Source organism: Heteronotia binoei, chromosome 6 (assembly GCF_032191835.1).
Source record: "Heteronotia binoei isolate CCM8104 ecotype False Entrance Well chromosome 6, APGP_CSIRO_Hbin_v1, whole genome shotgun sequence".
Taxonomy (NCBI): Eukaryota; Metazoa; Chordata; class Lepidosauria; order Squamata; family Gekkonidae; genus Heteronotia; species Heteronotia binoei.
In genome coordinates, this window is record NC_083228.1 from 81965178 (window position 1) to 81985379 (window position 20202).

The following is a 20202-nucleotide window of genomic DNA, read 5'->3' on the forward strand; positions in this document are numbered from 1 at the left end:
GGATTTTGAGTAATATCTTGTTTTAATTCTGTGAGCTGCCTCGGGCAGTTTTCTGGAGATACTATAAATTCTACATAAATAATAAAGCACAATGAGCTTTTAGCCTTCTGATAGCATTTTAAAAACGCCACAAAGCTATTTTTCCTCAGACTGTGCAGCAGACGCACTTGTAGCACCCACCTCCCACAGACCAGTCTGCGCAGTATCAGTGCTTGCCCTACCAAAGGCATATGAAAAGCCAGCCCATCCTCCGGAAACCATCACGGAGACGACAAAGGAAAGTGCAACAGGCCCTCCAATCCAGGCCTCGTGAGTTATTTTTTACTCTCGCGAGAACATATAACTACTTTCGTTCTCAAGTTACGCGATATTTGTTGTCATAGCCCACATTGGCCGGGAAAGATTAGAATGGCAGCGTCAGAATTTCCGATAAGCAATTGAAAGCCATGTTTCTCGGTGGGTGAAGCATGGCGTCGACCTAAGCTTTACCTCCCAGCTGAAAACTGTGTCCGTGGAGCTCTCTGTGCGAGACAGCACAGACACCGTGCTCACACCATTGCGATAATGGGAGTAATACATTGCGCATGCGTGAATGACTGAGTTCCGTGCTTGGCGTCATTTCCGATTTGCGAAAGTTCCTTGCTATGGAGCGGGGGTGCATGGGAAATTGTAGGCATTGTTGCTTCCGGTTCGGAACCTGGAAGTTGATCTCCTTCCATCTCGAGCTCTTTTCTCTCCAGTTCCCGGTGCGAAAATCCAAGCCCCGCCCCCTCTGCTCGGGCCCCGGTAGTGGGAGGCGGGGCTATGGAAACGGAGTATTACGGCGAGGAGCAATCAGGTAAAAGCGGCGCGGTTGGGAGTGTGTTCCGTTAGCCTTGCTAAAATGACAAACGGAGAGTGTTTATGAGAAAGGATGTTACGTGCAGGAGGATCACGGGATGGGCCGCTCACGTATAGAAGGCGGGGTAAACCGGCTGCCAGGAAAAGAGTGTGTCAGAAAGTTAATGCTTCTTGGGTATTAATCTTAATAAGATTGTTTCATTTTATTCAAATAGGGGTGTGTGTGTGTTACAGACTTCGATCGTTTCATGGGATGGGGAACGGAATCTTTGTGGTGTTTTCATCTTGATAGTCTTCAAATTAATACAACATGATGATGGGTTGCCTACATCTGTTACCAGCTATATGTATCTGATAGATCAAGTTCAAATTAGCCATAATACATACCTAAGGTTCCTCTAGAATCACAGCAGAAGGAGCCAAAAACTCCTTCGGATTCCTTCTGTTTGCTGTCTGTGAAATTTAGTCTGCCCTGAACAGAATGCTTAGCCCAATTTCGTCCCATCTCAGAAGCTAAGCAAAGTCACTACAGGTTATTACTCGTGTAAGAGAACTCTAAGGAAGTACAGGGTTGAGACACAGAGGCAGGCAATCACAAACTATCTCTGTTCATCTCTTGACTTAAAAACCCTATGGTAGGGGTGGTCAAACTTGTTTAATGTAAGAGCCACATAGAATAAACATCAGATGTTTGAGAGCCACAAGACATAAACATCAGGTGTTTGAGAGCTGTCAGGAAGGAAAGAAAGAAAATAAATAGTGGTGAGGGAGAGGTGGAAAGAAAGCAACTTTAATTTCAGATGCATTCTACAAGCCACCAGCTGGCTTTGAGAAATGATTTGCCTTCTCCAAGCTAGCAGACACAGGGTGGTGGAAGCTTCAAGAGCCACACAATATATGTGAAAGAGTCTCATGTGGCTCCCAACCCCTGTGGGATCAGCATAATTTGGCTGCCACTTGACAACAATTTCCACAACCACCAAGCTTAGTCAGACCTCTTTATAGCTTTTGGAGCTTGACTGTGAAAGCACTGTCTTAAGCCCAGATGCTCATCCCTTTTATTTGGCATGCTATCCCCTGTTCATCTTGGAAAGGGGCAAAACTTGTATTTGCTAACAAGGTGCAGCAGTAGTAGTATTACCACCATCACATTCTAGTACTGTTAGCTCAGTAGTTCGGCTTGTTTTCTGCTTAATCACTTTTGTTAGATGGCATAGGGTGTGGGGTTCAGTAAACATGAGTCCTAGCTGTACTTAAAATCTGAACTTGTCAGCCTCAGGTATATTTGTCTAATTTGCTTATTTGTGGTAGGATCCACTTAGCTGGGTTTTGTAAAAAAAAATCCCTCTTGTCTCCTGTTTGCATCAACACTTTTTCTTTGCTTTACAGCAGCATAAAGAACTAATTCCAACAATTTTTTTATTCATTCAGTCATTTATTCTATTTTTCTGCAAAAATTGACTCCCAAAGTGGCTCACAGGAATCAAAATATAGTATAAACTTTTGTGTTCCATGGACAGTTCTTAGCTGAACTGGCTTCAAGCATGATGGAGGGGTATCTGACTGCTGCCTCCCCTCCCTATGTGATGGCCTCAACACTGGCAGGAGAGAGGGGGCCTTCAACTGGATCTGAATCCAAGCACCGTGGAGGGGGGTACCTGCTTCCTCTTGACATATTGTTATTGGTTATTCTTTCCAAGTTAAAAAAGCATGCAAACTTCCTCAAGTGTGAATGATATATTTGCATATAAAATTTAATTCATGTCTCCTCAGAAGTAGTGACAAAGAAAGGATTGAGACCTTGCCCCTATGGATTTTAAAGGTATGTGTGCATCTCACTTCAAGCAAAATTTCTTTCTGTTGAGTGCACACTGATAGAGCCATCCTAAGCAGAGTTACATTCTTCTCAGTCCATTGGAGTTAATGGGTTTAGAAGGAAGTACCGCTATTTAGGATTGCACTGTAAGTTTCTGACAAGTATAACAGATGCTGTTGAAATAGTGATACCACATCATGTTTATTTATGGCATTGTATTTCCGCTAGTTTGTAGAGAATGATGTAGCTTACATTTTTTTAAAAAACAGTTACAAGATTACAGTCTACTGAAGTGCAATTATATTATGAAAGCAATAGTTTGTCAACAAAAAAGGTGTGGTACTTGTAGTTGATATTGTTTAATTTGACTGAAGTCTTACTTCCAAAGAAAGCAGAGCACGGGAGTTGTAGGCTCTGCAAATATCCATTTTTCAGATATCTGTGTCCAGACGTTGGTTTCATTGACATTAGATCTTAACATTTGATTATTTTGTCCGGATGGCAAATTCCAGCCAGGCAATAGAGCATAGATTTAAAAATCTACAAAAGAGAGCCTGAGACAGACAGAAGATTCCTCTAAAATCCTGAAGGAAGCTCTAGGTTTGCAGAAAAATCTGAAATCTAAAACAGTAGATTCTTTAAGGAATCTAAAACAAGAACATTCTTTAAGAAAAGAATTTCCATCGAGATTGCATTCTGAAGTCTCAGGGCCATTTTTTGGAGTTGCTAGGCAACCACAGCTGTATAGCCCAGCCTTCAAAACTTTTGTTTCTGTGATGCAAAGTTTCAGGGATAGACATGGAGGCAAAAACAGCCCTGAAAAAGTCCTTGTCTTCTCTTCCCCCCACCAAGTGGGCTGGTGGTGGCCATTGCACAATTTTGCTGGCCTTTTCTCATATTAAAGAAAGGAAAACTGAAGGGGGGAAGTTAAATGTAGATTGGCTTGTGGTTAGGAAGCAGGAAAGGGAGAAAGGCTATGGGGGTTGCAAAAAGAGGAAATAGTGGGGAGGGGATACAGTGGAAAATGAGGTGCTCCCACAGATCCTTGGGGATCCCCGCTTGTACTTTTCTAATTCTGAATCTGGATGTCTAACTTCAGCTATCTTGGCAGTCAAAATAACTAGCTGTTTCTAAGAACTGAAATAAATTTTTAAGGTTAATTCTTCTTAAACATTTTTGCAGATGATGGTGGAGCCACTCCAGTGCAGGATGAACGTGATTCAGGATCAGACATGGAAGAAAATGGAAACGAACAGCACTCTGGATCAGAAAATGAAAGCATAGGACAACATTCAGAGGTAGTTCCAGATCATCAAATGGGAAGTCACCATATGTAAAGGATGAAAGGTGTTATTGGGAATTTAGAGATGATAGATCCTGAAGAGTGAGTTTTCAGAACAGCCCTAAGCACTTTTCTTAGTTAGGTTACAGCACTTGCCTTTGTTACTTTTCTTAATAAAATGTGAAAGGAAAGGAAATATAGATAGTAACCATTCTTGATAGCTCTGCATCAGTCTCTAAAAGGCCTTCACATAGATTCTATTGTGTACTATGGTGGCAAAATGTGTGGTTTTTTTCCCTCTAAGATGACTTGGTTACTTTTGTATTTTGTTTTACATATTATCTATTGATTGTTGATTAGTTCCATAATTGAATTGTATGTGATGAATGGTCTCAGGCATCTTTCTGTGTAGCCCTCTCTTCTGGTCCTTTTCAAAATGACTCTTTCTTTTCTTTCTTTAAACAAATTTCTTTTCCACTTCCCAACACTTGTATTCAAAGCCATATTTCTTACCTTTCTATTTAGCAGAATTACTTATTTGAATTATTTGTATATTAGCTCTATACAGGCAAAAAAGTTGTTGATGTAGTGGGAAAAAATACTTCATGGCTCCTACATATTTTGTCTGTGCTTCCTTAAGGGGATCTGTAAAATATATATAAATATAGACAAGTCTCAAAAACATTGTATCTGTTGATAACGAAGAAGTATTATACATTTGAGTACAGGTAACCTGAACAGTAAGTGATGAACAGGGTTAACTCCGGAGCAGAGTATGTTTGCAAAAATTATAGTTTATACAAAGTGCAACATCTTGAATTTGGATTATATAAATTAGCATATTTGTTGCATGCTGGAAACTAAATAGGATGGGCATTGGAGATGAATGATTTAGATCCCACGTCAATTTTGGAACACTAAGATCCTGTGACTACAGTTACAGTTTGCATATTGCAATACTGTTTTTTAAAAAAAGGCTTTATGGGCATTCTTTTTAAAACCTTATCTCTCTGTTTCCTTTGGGCTGCTGATAACCAAAGTGCTATTTTAGGCAACACTGATGGCTTGAATTAGCCCAGTAGGTTTTAAAAGTTTTTGTTGTTGAACAAAAAAATCGACTGTGTTAGGGGTGTGGGTGTATAATAAACATACAACCATTATAAGAGAACTCTGGAACTATAATCTTTATTCAGAGTGTTCCTGTGCTCCAGTTGACTTTAATGCCAGTACAGTGTTCCTTGGTGCATATACAGAATATTAGTATATCTACCATACTACACTGGAAGGATATCAGTGCGTAAACATCCTATGCCGACAGTTTGTTTTTATCTTTTTGAGCCACTTGGTTGACTGTAGTACAGAAGACAATATTTGAGATTAAAAAGATAAAGGTGTGCAAGCCCTGAGTCATTACCAAAGCATGGGGTGATGTTGCATCACGACAATTTCATGGCAGACTTTTTACGGGGTGGTTTGCCATTGCCTTCCCCAGTCATCTACATTTTACCCCCAGCAAGCTGGGTACTCATTTTACCGACCTTGGAAAGATGGAAGGCTGAGTCAACCTTGAACTGGCTACGTGAACCCAGATTCTGCTGGGATCGAGCTAGATCATGAGCAGAGCTTGGACTGCAGTACTGTAGCTTACCACTCTGCACCTTGAAGCTCCTTGATATTTGAGATACCAAGAAGCTAATTCCTATTTTCTTTGTGAAGTAGTTTTAATTGTAATTCTTGATACAACTTATCTTTTTGTGCCTTGCCTGGAACTTTTCTTTTCCCTCTCCCCAGAATGAACTCAGCGATGAAGAAGATGATGGACAAACTAGGGGCCATCCTGTGACAGACTCTGAAAATGAAGATACACCAAGGCAAAAACATAGTGATTCAGAAAATGAGGATGCCCCAATTCACAACGCCAGTGACTCAGAAAATGAAGGGGCTCATGTAGGTAAAGACACTGATTCTGATAATGAGGATCACCCCATTCACCGTGCCAGTGACTCTGAGAATGAGGATGCTATAAATCCTCAAGCCAGTGATTCTGAGCATGATGAACCTCCTAAAGGCCATGACAGTGATTCTGAAAATGAGGAACCTCAAAAGCTCATGGCCAGTGACTCTGAAAATGAAGGCTCACACAAAGATCACACCAGTGACTTAGAAAATGAGGAGCCCCAGAAACACCCAACTAGTGACTCAGAGAATGAAGAGCATCCAAAAACTCAAAACAGTGATTCAGAGAATGAGGTGGTTCCAAAACCTCTTGCCAGTGACTCTGAAAACGAGGAGCCGAAGACTCAGCCGAGTGACTCTGAAACTGAAGATAACCATGAAAGCAAGCAAAGAACAGAGTCAGGTGACAATGATAAGAAGGAGGAGGAAACGGAGAATGGTGCTCACCTTTCAGACACAGATCAACCAAGCAAAAGATCTCATGGCTCTGATAGTGAGGAAGAAGAGGGCCCTAAAAAACGGAAGATAGCAGATAGTGATGAGGAAGAAGGGGGAGAGGAGGAAAAATCAGCAAAGAGGAAAACTGCTGTACTCTCTGATAGTGAAGATGAGGATAAAGCACGTAAGGAAATGCAGATTTTTACCTAGTTCATGTACATCCTTTATTTGCCACTTTATGAGCAGGATGTAACTGAATGTGTGAAATTAATTCATTGAAATGCACAGAAATAGTTTTTCTTTTGGTATTTGATCTGTAATGGCTAGAGATGTAAAATTCCTGGAAATTTTGAAGCTTGGGGAAAACCCCCAGTTTTTTTCCATTTTTTTTCCTAGAAAAAAATGGGGAAAAAATGCTATATTAGCACTTCTTTTTTCTTTTCCAGATTGAAAGTCATTCTGTTACTTTAGGAACATAAAATATGACTATGGACAATTTTACTTGATATGAAATTATCACAACTAGCATATTAAAATATAGTGTACCCAAACAATTATTACAAACAGAATATACTTTAAAAATAATATTTGTAATTGTAACAAATGGAGCAAAAATCTCCTGAACTGTTTACTAGTTTATGTGGAACAGACAAAAAAACCTCCACAAAGCAAGTTTTAAAAATCCAGAAGTAACAGTTATTCATATTTCCTCTCCATAGTATTAAATAAAAATAAAAAACTCATTGTCATAAAAATAATTGAAGAGGGGGGAAGTGTATAGAAGGGAGTGTAAAACTAAGTTTCAGTGAATGGGCATGACCTAGGACTTGCTTGTCCTCAGTGCACAGAAATTAGAAAAATCTGATACCATTCATATTTTTTAGAAATGATTTGGAAAATATTTGAACATCTTGTCTTAAAATGTTTTATTCATCATGTTAAAATAAAACATTCCATAATCATTTTTTTTCTTCAATTTTTCAGAAAAAAACAAAAGGCTTCAGTAAAAAAACAGAAAAAAACCAGGTTTTCCCCAAATTTTTCCAGTTTTTTCTTGGGCCTTCACATCTCTAGTAATGGCTCATTCACACCTGCAGATCATCATTTGCTTCTTCAAGTAGTGGGTGTGCAGATGTGCACCGACCCTCTGTTAGTATTCAGTGTTCCAGTACAGGGAACTATGATGAACTATGATTTAGTCTACAATGTCAGTTGTAGGTACCGCTTGATCAACTAGGGTGAAAGTATCAGTGTTCTTTTCTAACCTCTTAGAAAGGGTAGTTCTGAGGGCCTCACTGAAAGTCTAAACTTATATACTGTTGCCAAAACTGAATCAAGGGCAGATTGATATGTGAAATCATCTTCTGCCCCTTTTTCCTGATAGGATCAAGGAGGGTAACACCGAGCAACTGCTTTCTTGTTACAACCTGCCTTTACGTGAGAGAATCTATGACCAGCTCTATTACATCTGCAGCCAATCTAGCTTTGAATGAATTTGATCCACAGTTTTTGAATGAATTTGATCCACAGTTTTTGCACTATGACATTTTTGTGTTTTGTTTCTTATTTTCCTTTTGTACTTTGGAGCAAAAAATAAATAGGCATTGAGGGTAGTCATTTGTCTTGGTTAGTTGTTTGCCCTGCCTGAATCCAATAAGAGAGGGAAATAGGAGGGAGATACCAAGGTACATTGTGTAAGCTTCCTTGGATATTTGCATATATAATCATGTGTGCCTTAAGGTTCATCCAAAAAACTGTGCTTTGTGTTTATTTTTTAATGTCTGACTTTTCCAAGAGTGCATGAGTCTAAAACTGTTATTGGTGACTGGATTCAAAATGAACTTGCAGAAATCTTTGTTTATTATATGACTCTTTGTTAGTAGGTAACAGCTTTGTGCTGTTCCATGGGCCCAGGTCACATTAGAGTTAATGTACTGCATAACTGCTATTGTTCTTTACTGTACTAAGTGTCTTGTCATTTTTGATTGACAGTCTTATTTAGAAAATATTTAGGGAGGAATATTTAGAAATTTGTCATAATTTGATGTGAGACTTGGTGCACAAATAATTATCTTCTGCAAAGTTTAGCTGAGTAAAAGGCTATTTGATTTGTTTGTTCATGGTTTCTGTTCGTCCTCTTTGTAATGTTTATTGGAGGATCTTCTATCTAGCAGTTGTTGACTGCTTGTATCCAAGCTGACTCAGTTACTTACTGGCTCATTGGTTAATCTACAGCTGTGAAAAAGGGGCCCCTGATCTCTGATGGTGAAGAATCAGATAGTGATGCTGCATCAGAGAAGTATGAGAAGCAAAAGAAACGTATAGCATCAGATAGCGAGGATCAGGAAGATGATGACAAGGCCGATGATGCTGGGAAGAAGAAGGAAGAGAAAGATCTCTTTGGGAGTGACAGTGAATCAGGAAATGAGCAAGAGTAAGTGCTTCTCATTTAAGAAAGGTGCTAGTGTGTGGGCTGGACATGTCATTGCAATGGGGAGGAGGACATGAATTATCTGTGTTGGTGAGAAATTGCTGGCACCCCGATGTTAGACTTATAGTTCTGTTAGAAATCTGTCAGCATGTGATACTTTTCAATGTAATGTCATATTTTCTGCAGAAACCTCATTGCAGACATATTTGGAGAATCTGGAGATGAAGAGGAGGAAGAGTTCACAGTAAGTGTGTTGTGAGCCTGTTTTTTCCTTCTCTTTCCCAGTGACTTCTCTGGGGGGGGTGGGGGGTGAGGGAAAGAAAGAGAGAGAGACACTATGTATATCCTTTTTTCCTGGATTTGGATAACATTTCAGCTGGGTTTATTATGGGAGTTTCTAAATGCAGTCAGTCCCACTGTGTGGCAGATGCCTTGTAGGTATCCCTTAACAGGCTGGAAACTGGTGGCCTGGAGTCAAGGCTAGCATGAATCTTGAGGACTATTGAAAGGATGTCTATGTGCTGTGTCAGGGCTATCCATTGACTTGTGTTATCTTTACCCCAAGGGGTTCAACCAAGAGGATTTGGAAGAAGAGAAAGGAGAACAGAAGGAAACAGCAGATGATTCAGACTCTGATGATAATATCAAACGAGGAAAACAGTGAGTCTTCATTGTGATTGCTGCAACAGACCAACTTTTCTTTGAGTCAGAAACTCCTATTCTTTGACATGTTATCAGTATGCAGCTTCAGAAAATAGGCTACTCAGGAATAAGGAGTTCTTTCAGCTTTCTTCTTTTCATTCTTATTACATTTCTGTGCTTATTCCCATCCCTACAATAGTGAACACTAATTTACCGGAATTCTACCAGAGCTTGAGTGAGCCGTGCTGGTTTTAGGAGCAGACCCATAGTATGCTTTCTACTCAGCTTATTTTGTCAGCTGTTCCAGTTAAGCTAAGTGAAGTGTACTGTAAATCTTCTAAAACTGGGGAAGCTCAGCTGCAAGTATAGAGAACTGTGTTAGTCCATTGGCAGGGAATGTAATCAGGGAGATTATTCATTGCTGTAAAATGCTTTTCCTAGTTTGCTGAAAGTAGCTACCAAATCAAAAACATACAATATATTAATAAAACAAATCAAATCAACCCTGACAGCTGCATTAAAACCTCCTACTCAGATCACTCTGCCTTGGGTTCCACTTGGGTTCTTAATTTTTTTCCCTTTGGTTCTCAACATTATTTAATTTTTGCCTATTGAAGACCATTGCAGTTTGGTTTATAGTGTATTTGGCTTTAGTTTGCCAAAACAGTATTCCATGTCCAGTACAAGATGTAAAATGTCTAAAATCCAAGCATGCCTTTTTTGAATCTATCTTTTCCTTGACACAAAAGCTGGTATTGCCAAAGCAGGTTATACAGTAATTCTCAAGGCTACTGGTCTGGTCTCTCTTACAAAATATAAGGTAGTTTTCTTCTTATGAGGGTGGCTTACCATGATCATATTTGTAATTATTTTGATCAGTTCCAGTGGTTCTCAGATTTGTAACCTGACAGCAGAAATGCATTGTGCTACAAAATGGGATAGAGTTCCAGTCTGACTTTATAGAAACTTTCTTCTGCATTTCAGTTTGGACTTCATGTCAGATTTTGATATGATGCTACAACGGAAGAAGAACATGAGTGGCAAGCGCCGGCGCAACCGTGATGGTGGGACCTTTATTAGTGATGCTGATGATGTCGTCAGTGCTATGATTGTTAAGATGAATGAAGCTGCAGAGGTGTGTTTCTTGTGCCTAAAGCCTGTGCTACTTCAGTTCACTCAAAGTAATTTTTTTCATCACTAGGTTGTGTTGGGTAATTAAGTTGGTATATGTAGCAGTGAACATGTGGAGCTGAAAAAACTTTTTTTGTTTGAACAGTTGTGCTTATCTGTTAGTTAACTAACAGGGATTCTTGGGTCTTTAGGGGGGGGGAAAGCACAGCAGCATATCACCTCAAACTGCTTGCATTGTCTGTGTTCCATGGTGTGGGGGAGGGGCACACTGGAAGTACAGTAGCCAACTAACAAAACTTCCATCATCAGTACATAAGTAAGCCATATGGTAAACCAGTATATGGTGGCAGTGGAAGCAGCTGATTAGTAGGACACCTAGGTAGGTAGTCGTGGGGAAGTAGCAGGATTAAACTATCACTTAGAATCTTTATTCATAGGCAAGAAAGAAACCACAATACGTCACTTTATCCAATTTGGACATCACAAGAAATTGCTGTTAGTTGTGAATCATGAGAACCTCAGTTTCCCAGCTACACAGAAGGGAGTGGGATTGGGAACATATGATTCTTTCTCATCTCAAACAAACCAAGGTTGCTTTTTTGTAGCTTCTGAATGGAGCCTATGTCTGGTTTGTGACCAAAATAATCATATTGTATTCAATATTTTTAAATGAAAACAGATAAATCCCTAAGAATGTACTGGTGTCATTGTGCAGTTATATTGTAGAAGAGACTCTGGCATTGCCAATCATAATACCAGTGAAATTAACAGACACATGGTTCCTTTTTTCCATTTGTTCTGTGACCAAGATATTAATAATCAGTTTGCTTTGCATGTCTCCTGAAATGGGATTTTGAGTATTTTGTTGTCTTTTTGGTTATTTTTAATTAAATCTTATCCCCACAGGAGGACAGGCAGTTGAACACACAGAAGAAACCAGCACTAAAAAAGTTAACTTTGCTTCCAACTGTAGTTATGCATCTGAAAAAGTATGTAGAACTTGGTCTAATTTTCTTACGTGGTTTGGAGAGAGAAGGCCTGATGTGTTAAAAAGTGCAAAATAATACATTTCAGCTTACTCTTAAATGTTTGCTTTGCTCATTAAATGGATATAAATTAAACATCATTTCAAGGACTTAGTTTCCTAGCTAGTATGTGTGTTGTAATGGCATTATCTGCCTTGAGTTTATTAGAAAGGCAGACAATAAACACTGTAAATAAAGTTTTAAAATGTCATTTCTTTCCATAGGTTGGACATTTTAAATATTTTTATTACTTTTAGTTAGTTTGAAATGACATGACTGCTGCTGCTGATGTTCACCTAAAGTTAAATTCAAGGTGAATTTGGAGGGATTTCAAAGGAAATTAATAGGTTTCTCTATGTTTAGCAAAACATCTTGTGCCTAGTTTGGAGCAGCCACCTAACTTACCTGTTTATATAGTTTATTAATCATACATATGCAAAGGGGGCTAGAAGTCATGACTTTCAGCAATAAATAAAGCATGCAGAGGGAAAATGAGGCATACAATGGCTTGGGTCCAGAGATCTGTGCATGTACCAGGGCTATCCAGACTCTCTGTTTTCTCCCATATGATCTTGTCTTCCCCCTGAAAAAGCTGCTTCTAGAAGTCAAGAGACCCTGTAATCTGTCAGTGCAGTGCAGCATCAAGTGCTAGAACTGGAAAGGCAAATTAGTATTCACCTTTGGGGTATGCATGATGGTAACTTAAACACAAGCAAAATGTTTCCCAGCCCATAATTCACTTTTAAACACAGGTAGTTCACCCTGACTTTGCAGTGGGAATAAGAGTGCAGGACTGGGGTGTTGTTGGAAGGATTCCTCTTCCTCTTGTTCTGAGTGGAGTTGCTAATGGTTTTCCTTCTGCTTTTCCAGGCAAGATCTGAAGGAAACATTCATTGACAGTGGTGTGATGTCAGCTATCAAAGAGTGGCTTTCTCCCCTACCAGACCGGAGTCTTCCAGCACTGAAAATTCGAGAGGAGCTTCTGAAGATTCTGCAAGAGGTTAAAATCTTATACATAGCTGTTAAAGTCATTGTAACATACACCCTTCATATTAAGTTTCTGACTATAAATGAGAAGTTAGTGTGTATGTGCATGCATGTGCACCAATATGAGAATTGCAAATGATATGATTGAATAAGTGAGATGAAAACACTCTTGGGATATAGAAATAGAACTTTTCTTACAAACCTAATGGACATTACAAACAAACCTGAGCGAACACAAAGAGTCCTAGCCCCAACTTGCGTGTACAGGCTTTCAATAGATATCCATCTGTGCAGTTAAGATCCCACAGCTTACTTGGGAACGTGAACTGCTGCTCAGTTGTGGTTACTGCTAAGACCGCTATCCTCACATTTCTGTCTCATTTGAAACTTCTGTTTCTTCTAGAACAGGAGTGACCAGTGGAGCACCCATGGTACCTGCCAGTATCCTTCCTGGTACCCACTAAGAGTTTTTAGAAAGTGGGCAGGACCAGATGGAGGCTTTTCTCCAGCAGGGCTTCTGATAGGCATTTAAAATCTGTGTAGATTTTTTAAAAGTTGCTTTGGCAGCAGCTGCCACCACAGCACAAGGCCCTTCATTGTCTGATTGAAGGTATACTGAGTGTATGCAAGGAAATATTTTAAACCAACTGTACCTTTTTAAAAGGCATCCAGTTAAACAGACCCTCTGCCTTTAATAGTTACTATAAGAGTTGTGCATGACTTTACTTCTGACATTTTGTAGCTGACTCTGCCTCTCGCAGAATTCAGTTTCAGGTTTGTGCCACCTCCTGTGGCAGCCATGTTGTAGATGTACCCATCACCCTCTGTCAGAATTCCAGAGGCACCCATGGGCTCAAAAAGGCTGGGGACTCCTGTTCTAGAAAATGCAAGAAACAGTTGTTGGGTGATGGTTTCCTAAGCATGTGTCATATATATATTTTTTCCTAGTTACCTAGTGTGAGCCAAGAGACCTTAAAGCACAGTGGGATTGGGCGAGCAGTGATGTATCTCTACAAACACCCTAAGGAATCACGGCCCAACAAGGACATGGCAGGAAAACTAATTAGTAAGTAAATCTCAGCTATCACAAGGTGCACTGCTGCTCCTGGGTCCCTCTAGAGCAGTTACCACTGGCATCAGTATTTGCTCCTGTGAAGAAAATATGTGATGCAAGAATCTGTAACCTTCTGTATTACTACTTCTGATGGTATATGTTGAAGGTGTGCATAGTTCAGAAGAAAAAGTTGTATTAGAAGTTGGCTCATGTTAGTTGCTTTCCTTTTGTTTGTTAAATATTTTAGTGCATATACTTTCATGAATACAATGGGTGCTGTACTTTAACTTGGGGTGCATGCACATAACATATTTAAATGTAGCCCCACACTCATGAGGACTTGGAAGCATTTAGGAATGAAAGCCAGGATTCTTGCTCGTGTGCTGACTGCCACAAAAGTACATGGAAGCTTTCCTTATCTCCCCCCTCCCCTCCAGCTTTCTTCTTGGGATACAAAAGAGGATTAGAGTTAGGTGGCTTAGGGAGGGGCAGGACTGTTGGGGAAATGATGTTTAATGAACTGTTTAAACAAAATGCCAGTGAAATGCAAGTAATAAGAATTGCTAGGGAGGGCCTGGCTGTGACCCACCTTAAGTGGGTTTTGAATCTATGTGAAATATTAAGCAAGGCAAGCATATACCTGAGGATGGTGGCTTGTTGGGCAATAGGAGCATCACATAGTTGGAGGATATATGTGCTGTTCTGTTGCTTAAACTTCACTGATTTTTGTTTGAATTTAACAAAAAAACCCAGATGAGTGGTCTCGGCCTATTTTTGGTCTAACCTCAAACTACAAAGGAATGACAAGAGAAGAAAGAGAACAGAGGGATCTGGAACAGATGCCACAGCGAAGGCGGTTGAGCAGGTAGGATCATGTGTGTGCAGAATTTTCAGAATTGGTTGTTTTTTCCTTCCTGTGGCTGGCTGGCTTCTGTAGGCTACGCCACTTACTGCTTCCCCACCCCCCACCAGCTCCATTCCCAGGGGTGCTTTAAACATTGCCTTTTGTTTGGTGGTGAATCTTGATTTTCAGAACTGTCCTTTTCATTTTCACAGACCTGTTTTTCTGTATTGTTTCTTTCTACCATTTGTAGCATTTGCCTGTTTCAATGTGGTTCTCCTACAAGAAACTTTTGTAAATACCTACCAAATGCTTTGTAATTTTGGAAATGATTATTGTACAGCAATTCAAAATCTCTTCCTTCTTTCTTTACAGCTCTGGTGGTCAGACACCTCGCAGGGACTTGGAGAAAGTGTTGACAGGAGAGGAGAAGTAAGTGTCTCCTTCCTTCTTTCAAGAGCAGCTTTGCTTGCAAAGTTTTGTTCTATGGTTTGTGTTTTGGAAGGTGTCCAGGAAATAATTTGAGTGAGAGAATTTAACATTGAGCAAGTGTGTGTTACTTAGCAGCATCTTTGTCCTATTTCTTTAGAGCTCTTAGGCCTGGTGATCCAGGATTTTGTGCTCGTGCAAGAGTTCCCATGCCCTCCAACAAGGATTACGTGGTCAGACCGAAGTGGAATGTGGAAATGGAAACTTCCAGGGTAAGTGCACAAGAAAAAAAAGAATAAATTTGTTCTGCAAAACTGAGCATAATTAATTCAGCTTCTCCTGACTACTGCCTTGTTTTTAGGCATCATATAAGTGTTTCTTCCCAAGTATTGTATTTGCCTTACAATGTCACTATCCTATCTGATCTGAAATTCCTATAGTTCCTGTTATCAAAGGTAGCAGCAAGAAACATTATTTTGACACTACTGCTGTAATTGTGGGTAGCTGTGGATTATCTGTCTTGATGCAACACTTTTTCAGATTTTTGTTTATTGCTCCCTCCCCCATTCCCAGTAGCCTGAAGTGTATGAAATCCTTGAGAGCCAATTTGGTGTAGCGGTTCAGTGCGTGGACTCTTTTCTGGGAGAACCGGGTTTGATTCCCCACTCCTCCACTTGCACCTGCTGGAATGGCCTTGGGTTAGCCATAGCTACCGCAGGGGTTGTCCTTTGAAGGGCAGCTGCTGTGAGAGCCCTCTCAGCCCCATCCACCTCACAGGGTGTCTGTTGTGGGGGGAGAAGATATAGGAGATTGTAAGTCACTCTGAGTCTCTGATTCAGAGAGAAGGATGGGATATAAATCTACATTTCTTCTTCTTCATGTGTCCCTTATTCCTCGACCTCTATTCCTAAATCAGCACAGTGTTAATGGCATCAGATGCAATCTGTCTGTATCCAGTAATTCCTGATTTTTGTGAAGAATCCAAGCCAAAATGAAGGAGCCATCATCAAATATATTACAGTTTTCCGTTCTGATTAGTTGTCCTTCCTTTTATTAAATGAGATGTTTTTTCTAGCCTGGATCTGTTAAGAAAGGTATTAGTCGGTTGGAAAAACACAAGAGGCGGTTTGCGGAACAGAAACGACTTGGCAAAATGCATCGGGCTGTCAAATTCAGCATTGAAGGCAACAGGATGCCCTTATAGCCTTGTAATTCTGCTTGCCTCAGGTTTGAGAGGTATCCTTAAAGGAAGTGTGAACAGTGCATGTGTTTTAGTTATTGGCAGTGTGCACATTCGAAGCAGCATGACTCTACTAACTGTTCCCTAGGAAGTATTGAAAAACAGGAAAAAGACATTAATGCACACTAATAAATCAGATGCATGAAGATAAGGACATTTTGAATGTAGTTTTAACACAGTTCTATATCTGTAAATGATTTTATAATTCTAAACAAGCTCCTTATAGTAGCTGATTCATTCAGTAAATTAGCTGAGGAATAACTAGGTTTGATCTGCCTTTTTTGGGATGAGAGTTTAGCAGTTATCTGGCAACTGCCTGCCCAAGTGTTTTTATTTATTTTGCAAAAAATTTACCCCACCCTTTTATCCTTATAAAGGTCCACTGAGACAGCTAACAAATTAAAAACATACATAATAAAACCATATCTTAAAAATCATTAAAACCAACAAAAATGCGTCATTAAAACCTACAAAAACAACAGTTAAAATGTTGGGTAGGAAGGAGGGATCACTAAGGGAATGCTAAATGAAACAAAAAGTTTTTCACCTGCTGGCAGAAGATGGCAACAGGCCAAACAAGTCTCTCTTTGGGAAGAGTTCCAGGGTTTTGGTATTACAAAGGCCCTTTCCCAGGATACCACATACCAAGATGGTGACAATCAAAGACAGGCCTCCAAAGAGAACCATAATGGTCAGGTGTGTCTGGCCAAGCCCAGACCTGCTTTAGCTTTAGAAATGGAGTTGCATAAGGCTGATAGAAAGCTCAGCAAAGGCATTTGACCAATAATATTGGCTTGGATCCAAAGATCCCACTTTTTAAAAGTGAAAATAGTCTTGTACTTTCAGATTTCCTCCATCTGCAACATCCTGTGTAACCAGAACCCCCCCCCCCCCCGCCTGCTCTACAAGGTTCCCAGTCCTCTCCATCTATTTTTGTAGTGGTACAGAGGGCTGTAAATGGCTGAGGGACTTGGAATGCCCATTTGAGTGAGAGTGTCTTCTCTTCACAATGTGGCATCTTGGGATCAAAGCCATTTCTGCAAAGAAGGCCTGAGAACATTTAGTAGTATTTATTTGGCTTCATTTTAAAGTCACCCAATGACAGATCAAGATTCAGATTTGTACTTTAGCTATGACATTTGCTGAATTGGGCATGCTGGAATCTCTCAGACTAACCTACACACATATGTGAAATGAGAGATTGGCTGAGTACTATATATTAAACTTTTGTTTCAAGGAAGTCTTAAGTTGTGGCCTACGTATATGATACACAGAAGCATTAGGTTTGCTCAGGATACAAAGAATGTAAATTAATACATCATTAAGGCAAGTAAAGGATAAGTTGAAGAAACAGAATGAAATGATGATGATGTGTGTAAGACCCATTTAATAACTGTAGAAGGCTGATTTTGGGGAAAATGAGCTTTTATTAGCTAGTTTTCATTAGCTAGTGTGCATATATATACACACTGTGGCTAATAGCCACTGTTGGACCTCTGCTCCATATTTTTATCTAACCCCCTCTTGAAGCTGGCCATGCTTGTAGCTGCCACCACCTCCTGTGGTAGTGAATTCCACATGTCGATCACCCTTTGGGTGAAGAATATATAAATTTTTGGCCACTGTGTGATACAGAGTGTTGGACTGGATGGGCCAGTGGCCTGATCCAACATGGCTTCTCTTATGTTCTTTGTTGGTCTTAAAGGTGCTACTGGACTCCTGCTTTGTTTTATAAAGTGAGACTGGTTTCTTCTCCAGCTAATTATATTATGAATTTTACTTTAATCCATACCTGATTTTCTACAACAAAAGGTGCTGGGCCTGAAGGTGACATATCCTAAACGTGGTAGCTTTCTCTTTAATATCAGGCTGCGTTAGTATTACTTGGTAGTAAGGGAAATGAACGCTGCACAGGCTTAGAGGTACTCCTGTTGTTTCAGGTTTTTCTTTGAACTGCATGAAGCTGAATTCACATTTGTAAATATGATGCCTATGGAAACCTTTGGATACCACCCCTTACTTTACGCTCAACCAGTCAGCATCTACTGATTGTCCCTGGCCTAAAAGACGTCTGATTAGCCTTGATGAGGGCCAGGACTTTTTCTGCTCTGGGTCCAGCCTGGTGGAACATGTTTCCCCTTGAGATCAGGGCACTGCTGGACCGAGCTATTCCACCAGGCCTTTGGTTGAGGCCCCAGGCATCAAAATCAGTTTACCTCCCTGCTGCAGCCTTCTCTGCATGGGTCCAGTTCTCAGAAGTCTTGTGCTCAGCAGCTTCAGTCATTGACTGTATATTCCTGGCTGACGGCTATATGTTTTAGTTCTTATTTTAATTCTTAAGTCTGTTTTAATTCTTATTTTTAACTGTTTTAATATATATATGGCTTAATTAACTAGGTTATTCTTATGTTGTAATCCACCCTGAGCCCATTTGTGGGGAGGGTGGAATATAAATCAACTAAATAAATAAATAAAAAATAAAATATTCTGTGTTGCTGAGGCATGCAGATGCAGCCTGTGCTGTTGTGTGACTTTTAAAATTTTATCTTTTTATTACGGTGGTGCCTGTATTGGAACACTCAGAGGACAGCAGGAAAAAGCAACACAGCTGTTAAAGAAGAGCTGTAGCTCAGTGATAAAGCATATTCTTTGCATGCAGAAGGTGCCAGGTTAGGTCACTTGCATCTCCACTGGAAAAAGCTGTTGGACTGTAGGGCTATGGTGATATGTGAGACCTAGTGGAGTCACTGCCAGTTGGGATAAGCAACACAAAGCTAGATGGGCCAGTGATCTAGCTTGGTATAAGGCAGGTTCTGGTGTGCCTCCTTTTTGCCCTTGGTACATGTAAACTTTGTGTTGCACTGTCTGTGGTGATTTGGAGGTCTGCTACTTGCTGCTTGAGCACACACTCACTGCCTGTCTTGTATATCAGCAGTGTTTGTGGGCTTTCTCTCCTTGCCTGCTAAGCTGATGTTTTAGAATTGGTTGCAGTGTGGAATGGTTCGGTTAGTTGACATTTAATGATAAGTGCTGTGACAGCACTCATTGCCTTCCATTATAAAATGTGTAGTTTACAGTGCTGGTGGTAGATTCCAGCATGTGGTAAATAAAATGCTCAGTTTAAAAAAACAAACAGAAAAGCTTGTATTTATGTAGCTCTTGTGAGCAGTGCACTTTTTATGGTCTTCATCTGAAATTATGTTGATGAGAATATTCGGGGGGTGGTTTTAAGCCTTTAGCAGAATTAAGCATGCGGGCTTTGCCCTCTTTTTTAAAAAAAAATGATTCTTTTTTCTTTTCCTAAGGCTAATCTTAATTTTTATTTCAAGTTCCAGGCCAGCTCTAAGAAAGGAGTCAGTCGACTGGACAAACAGATGCGGAAGTTCACAGACATCAGGAAAAAAAGCAGAACGTCCCATGCTGTAAAGATCAGCATTGAAGGCAACAAAATGCCTTTGTGATGTCACACCAAATCCTCTTGGAATCCTTCTGAAAGAAGTGCACCTAGAGACTCTCTGAAGATATCTACATTTTTAAAAGAACATTGGGTGTTTTTTTTTTAAATGTGTCTTCAAATTGTTGGTTCAGCTGGTAGTAACACTGTCTGAGGCTTTTGACCCTCGCCCACCACCCAGGCTGTTGTTCATTATGATTGTATTTAACTCCAGTCTCATGTGTCCTTTGTACAGATGGAACCATGTATTGCTACAGCCCTCAGACAATAAAACCTCTTTTGGATGTTGTGGGGCTCCGTGGTGTTTGATAAGATGAATCTGTAATTCAGAAAATTCAGGACAGCATGCTAGTCCCTGAAAGTATGGGGGCGGTGGAGGAGATATGTATATATATTTTACACATCTACATGTATCTGCTGTGCATTCACAAGTGCAAATTACAAACAGTTGGCAGGATCCAGTTTTCCATGGTTTGTTTGGGACTGTTCTATCTTTGAAATCTAATCAGTACTACCTAATGGTTATGTTTTGTCATATCATATGAGGGACAATCTACTGGAAGTATTTAATTCTGTTCTTTGACTCCATTGGTTTCAATGGAACTGAGATTTACCTGACTCCCGTTGGTATGTAGT

At 40.0% G+C, this 20202-nt stretch overlaps 1 protein-coding gene across 5 annotated transcripts; it reads left to right on the top strand.

Annotated features, from left to right (window-relative positions):
• The first annotated feature begins 393 nt into the window (after positions 1–393).
• IWS1 (interacts with SUPT6H, CTD assembly factor 1) lies at positions 394–19855 on the top strand. Of its 5 annotated transcripts, none has more exons than XM_060241934.1 (15): positions 394–456; positions 2614–2662; positions 3839–3954; positions 5730–6516; positions 8568–8766; positions 8950–9007; positions 9329–9423; positions 10390–10540; positions 11443–11525; positions 12432–12561; positions 13497–13614; positions 14356–14467; positions 14819–14875; positions 15033–15144; positions 19442–19855. In XM_060241934.1, exons 2-15 carry the CDS (start codon positions 2650–2652, stop codon positions 19571–19573), a joined length of 2163 nt encoding a protein of 720 aa, XP_060097917.1. In that variant the 5' UTR covers positions 394–456; positions 2614–2649; the 3' UTR covers positions 19574–19855. The 5 variants fall into 5 exon arrangements, with proteins under 5 accessions (XP_060097917.1, XP_060097918.1, XP_060097913.1 ...); XM_060241935.1 differs by having other exon boundaries at positions 436–456; positions 2617–2662; XM_060241931.1 differs by lacking the exon at positions 394–456 and adding an exon at positions 680–838.
• The last annotated feature ends 347 nt before the right edge of the window (positions 19856–20202 follow it).

Coding starts and splice junctions, on each gene's coding strand:
- IWS1 (XM_060241930.1), top strand. CDS start 805: ATGGAAACGGAGTATTACGGCGAGGAGCAATCAG. Junction 3,955..5,729: donor GCATAGGACAACATTCAGAG/GTAGTTCCAGAT, acceptor CCCTCTCCCCAG/AATGAACTCAGCGATGAAGA. Junction 14,876..15,032: donor GTGTTGACAGGAGAGGAGAA/GTAAGTGTCTCC, acceptor CTATTTCTTTAG/AGCTCTTAGGCCTGGTGATC.